At 34.5% G+C, this 4,969-nt stretch overlaps 1 protein-coding gene across 2 annotated transcripts in view; it reads left to right on the forward strand.

Moving 5' to 3' along the window:
* Positions 1-4,969, forward strand: part of sdr16c5a (short chain dehydrogenase/reductase family 16C, member 5a) — a 17,756-nt gene continuing 12,787 nt past the window's right edge. For both annotated transcript variants that reach the window (XM_058418970.1, XM_058418969.1), the window contains exons 1-4: positions 1-134; positions 1,535-1,876; positions 2,402-2,533; positions 2,903-3,002. In XM_058418970.1, the coding sequence (XP_058274953.1) occupies positions 1,556-1,876; positions 2,402-2,533; positions 2,903-3,002 (553 nt within the window). In that variant the 5' untranslated portion in view covers positions 1-134; positions 1,535-1,555. The remainder of the gene's footprint in view (positions 135-1,534; positions 1,877-2,401; positions 2,534-2,902; positions 3,003-4,969) is intronic.

Here is a 4,969-nt window from a genome sequence, read left to right on the forward strand (position 1 = left end):
GCCCCAGAGGGAGAGTCACGTGACTCGGGTCGCTCCTGGTGATGTGGTTAGTAATGGTAGTGTGGGTGAGTGAGTCAGTGAGTTAGTGAGTAAATATCGCTGCAGAACTGGTTAACTCCTTACAGACGGTGCAGGTAAGCTCACAGACTCTTAAATACTTATTCACGATGGTCAAGATTTTCTTAAACGGACGTGGAATTACGATCTATATCTCCGCATAACACGAATAACACATACGCTATTCACATGGTCAGGCTTCCTGTTTATAAACATGAGTCAATATTCTCCTAAATATATTACACCAGCGGTCAGAATGTAGATAAGATAAAAAACAAACACGGGATTTGAAATATCTTTATTGTGCCATTATGTGTAGAGTGGACGCTTTAATTCATTGTGTATGATAGGAAAAACTCTGGGAAAGTTAAATATCGCGATACTTGAACGCGGTCCGTTGAAATGTTGCAACTCTCGCGATATCTCAGGAACTAGTGATTTCTCTAAATAAACAGTTCTGCTCCAAAAATGTCACACTCGAGATGTTTATGTTCTGTTATGTCTTTAATTCTTGAACGTAAACAACACAAAAAAGAAAAAAACATTTTAATATTTAACCTAAGGATATATAATGATAACGACTACATCATGATATACATGAAGGGTTCCACTGAGAACCTGTTTTCTTGAAGTGGGAACTTACTGTTCCATTAAACCTTTTAAAGAACCCCAGAAGATCCCTCTATTTTTATCTAAACAAATCAATTATTAACAGAGCTAATATTTTAACGGTAAACATTCGGTACAAACTCCAACCTCAGGTCATTATTCTGTCCTTAAAATCTAGAACCTGTCAGAATTTTGGCATTTAACTGGAAAAAAGGGAACCTTTGGGGGTTCATTAAAGGTTCTAGGCCTTGTGATTGCAAATGTGGAAACTCTCTAATTAAGGTTCTCAGCCTCTTAAAGGGGTTCTCCACGGGAAGGAAACACTCTGTTGTAGGCTTTTACACAGAACTTTTCTCACCTCTATTAAAAATAAGGTTCTTATTAGCTAATTAAGGGTTCTAAAAGGGGTTCTATGTGGAACCTCTCTGATAGAGGAACACTTTTATAGAAGTTTAGACTCTTAGAACATTAGGTTCTCTGTGTTTTTAAGCAATTTCCTCTTAGATTTTCAAAAAGTTTTAATATGAAACCTTTCTAAAAAAAGAGTTTGTTTTGCAGCTTGAGGGGATTTTTTTTGGCAAAAATTGAGTTTAGAGTTGCGATGAAAAGCTGAAAATCTTGTTTTATACAGCGTGTAGAAAAATGAATCTGAAAACGAGTGAGTGACTGATAAACGGTGGATAACAATGGCACCATTTTTAATCTCTATTCAGGTTCCAGAAATAAAAACTCATGATCAGGAGTTTAATCTCAGCGTGCCACCGTTGATGTTTACAGACTCGTGAACTTCATGAATGTTGAAGTTCTACTCTGTACGTGCTTCCTCACCTCCATGCCGTCGTCATTGTCCTCTTATCTCCTCCATCAGGTCATACAGGTGACATTCAGCATGAATTTTCTCCTGGAGACCCTGCGTGTGCTGGTGCTGTCCGTCTACTACTTTCTGGAGGCCTTCGTGAAGCTCCTCCTGCCGGTGGGGAAGAAGAGCATTGCCGGGGAGACGGTGCTGATCACAGGGGCGGGCAGCGGAATCGGACGCATCATGGCCATCAAGTTCGCCAGCATGGACGTCACGCTGGTGCTGTGGGACATCAACCTGGATGGGGTGAAGGAGACAGCTCGGGTGGTTAAAGAGAAGGGAGCTCGCAGTGTGCACTGCTATCAGGTGGACTGCAGTGACCGGGGCAATGTATACCAAGTGGCAGAGCAGGTATGAGCTCAGGCAGTTCCTGTCCTGAAATGCTTCCTAAGAAAGAATACCTCATTTTTTAAAATTACAAACTGTACTTAATTATTTACATTGTGAAATTCCACAGAGTTTCTCCTCCCTGTTTTTTAAGTGTTATGTAAATAAAGATTTTATTTTACATTTAAAAGTTTATGTTCATGGACATTAAATTAATTGCCACTGGAAAAAATGTTTCTTTAATTAATTATTTATTTATTTATGCATTTATATTACATTTATATATATTTAAATAAATGTGTGTGTGTATATATATATATATATATATATATATATTCTACTGAATTTCTGGAAAGTTCCTCAAAAACCTATATGTTATGATACACATCATGTAATATACCAAATCTCTAAGAGAATCATGAGTCTTGATGTTTGTCCAATCACCTATTCCCTTTTAATTGAAAAAATTCAGAACAAAAGAAAAAAAATCAGAAATCTTAGTCATATTGTGTTTTTTTTTTCTTTTTCTTTGATATAATCTATATCCAGGTCAAACAGGAAGTCGGTGACGTCACAATCCTCATAAACAACGCCGGCATCGTCACCGGCAAGAAGTTCATGGATTCTCCGGACAGCCTGGTGGAGAAGACGCTCCAAGTTAATGCCATGGCTCACTTCTGGGTATATATGTGTTCCTTTTTTTAAATATAATATTGCCTGACATTATGAAATGTAGCTATAAAAGGGATAAAAAGTAAGTGTTGGCACACAGAGTATGGTGCTGTAGAGTTCAGTCTTCTTATATCAGTCTTTATCATTATTCCTGCAGTGTTTTCACTCTTAAAGTTTTATTTATTTGTTAAAGAATGACCTGGCTTTCACTTTTTGTTCGTTTTTAATTACAGTTACTGCTGTGGAATGTGTGTGTAATTCCTGCAGCTGTAAACTGTCATTGCTTCATTCCTGTCTTCAAGTCCTGCAGGAAGTTAGAGCACCTTTGTCAGGTGAAGATCTAGAACAGAAAGTTGATAGACGTTGTTCCCGTTTCAGACGTATAAAGCGTTCCTTCCGGCCATGATGGATAAGAACCACGGTCACCTGGTCTGCATCGCCAGCTCTGCAGGACTGATCGGGGTTAATGGGCTCGCAGGTAACCTCTTCATCTCCTTCCCAGAAAAAAAAAAAAAACCTTGGGTTTGAATGTGTAAAGGTGCGAAACCCATCAAACCTGCTGCTCAGTGATTTCACCCCTTCATGAAATCAAATAAATGATATAAAAACACCAAAACTGTACAAAATACACAAACCTCAAGACCACACGTCATATAACGGGGAAAGTTTTTAACAAATTTTTACACAGAAATTTGTGAACCATATTTGTGTAAAAAAAATTTAATATTTATCAAAGAATTAATTATTTTTTGTTTTTAAAAATCAATTATTAAAATAAATTATTATTATTATTATTTTTAAATGCTTAAGATTAAAACAAATTTTGTTTAACGTCTGCAATTTCTACAAAAAGTAATAAATATTTGAAAAAAATAAATATTCAATATTGAAAAGTTTTTTTTTTTAATTGAAATGTATAAAATATTTGTAAATGTGTAATATAATTTAAATAATTAACTAAAACATTGCTACAGATTACATCAGCCGCCTCTGAGGGGTTTATGTTCTAAGAAAAAAATAAAGTTTTTTCATTTTAACATGATCAGAATACATTAAAGCGAAGCATACTGTGACATCACAACATGTAAAGTATAACGTTTATGATGATATGATATCAGATGAATGATATTTTAATAAAGTATAGCAAAATTTCTCGACACGCCACACATACCCGATGGATTAGAGAAATGGTGTCTTGTCTCTAACAAGATGTTGTGCCCTTTTGTTTACTTTTTAAAATAATGCCCTATTATTGAGGTTTTTTTTAAATTTAATTTAATTTTTATTTATTTGTTTATTTATGTATTTATTCATTCATTCTATTTATTTATTTATTAATCTATCTATTTAACTATTTATCAATCACCCTTTATCTTTTTTATCTGAATTAATTGACTGCATGAATGCTAGTCTAGGGATTTGTTGGTATGGGCTGAGGGTTTGTTTTATATATAAATATATATATATATATATATATATATATATATATATATATATATATATATATATATATATAAATATATATATATATATATATACACTACCAGTCAAAAGTTTGGACACACCTTCTAATCCCATGGTGTTTCCTGATGTTTATTTCTTTCTACATTGTAAAACAATGCTGAAGGCGGCCGAAATCCACAATAATCTGGTTTGAACAGTTGATATTGAGATATGTCTGCTACTGATGCTCTGTAAAGCCTTCATAACGCCTCTAATCTGAGGCGCTGTTAATTGGTGATTTCTGAGGCTGGTCACTCTAAATGAACTTCTCCTCTGCAGCAGAGGTCAGTTTTGGTCCTGCTTTACTGGGATGGTCTTCATGTGAGCCAGTTTCATCATGGTGCTGGATGGGTTTTGCAAATGCACTTCACAATACTGTTCCTGCAAGAACTATTCCAGAACACCTGACCTTCGTGTCTTAAAATAACAACTGACTGTTTTTTGTTGTCATTACATATGGATTACTGAAGTCCATGTGTGTTATTTCATAGTTTTGAAATCTCCAGTATTGTTCTAGAATGTAGAAAATAAATCCCTAAACAAAAAACATTGAATTAGAAGGTGTGTCCAAACTTTTGACTGGTAGTGTGTATATATATATATATATATATATATATGTGTGTGTATGTATACTGGAAAATTCAATCAAAATATTAAAACCAAAAATTTCTCGACAAAAAAATGAGCTGCTGAGCCAGGATAATGAGACACAAAAACAACGAGATACTCATTCAGAAATAACGAGATGAGGCATAAGTCAAAATAATGATATACTAATTAATGATAGAACGAGATAATAAATGGAAAAGGAGATATTAAGACAGAATAACATGAAGTCATGGTTATGAGATATTGAGTCAGAATAATAAGATAATCCAGGCTAATTAAAAAAATAATGAGATGCTGAGGTAAAAATACCAAATAATTCCTAAAGATCAGAAG

The sequence above is a fragment of the Hemibagrus wyckioides genome, linkage group LG20, assembly GCF_019097595.1.
Source record: "Hemibagrus wyckioides isolate EC202008001 linkage group LG20, SWU_Hwy_1.0, whole genome shotgun sequence".
Lineage (NCBI taxonomy): Eukaryota > Metazoa > Chordata > Actinopteri > Siluriformes > Bagridae > Hemibagrus > Hemibagrus wyckioides.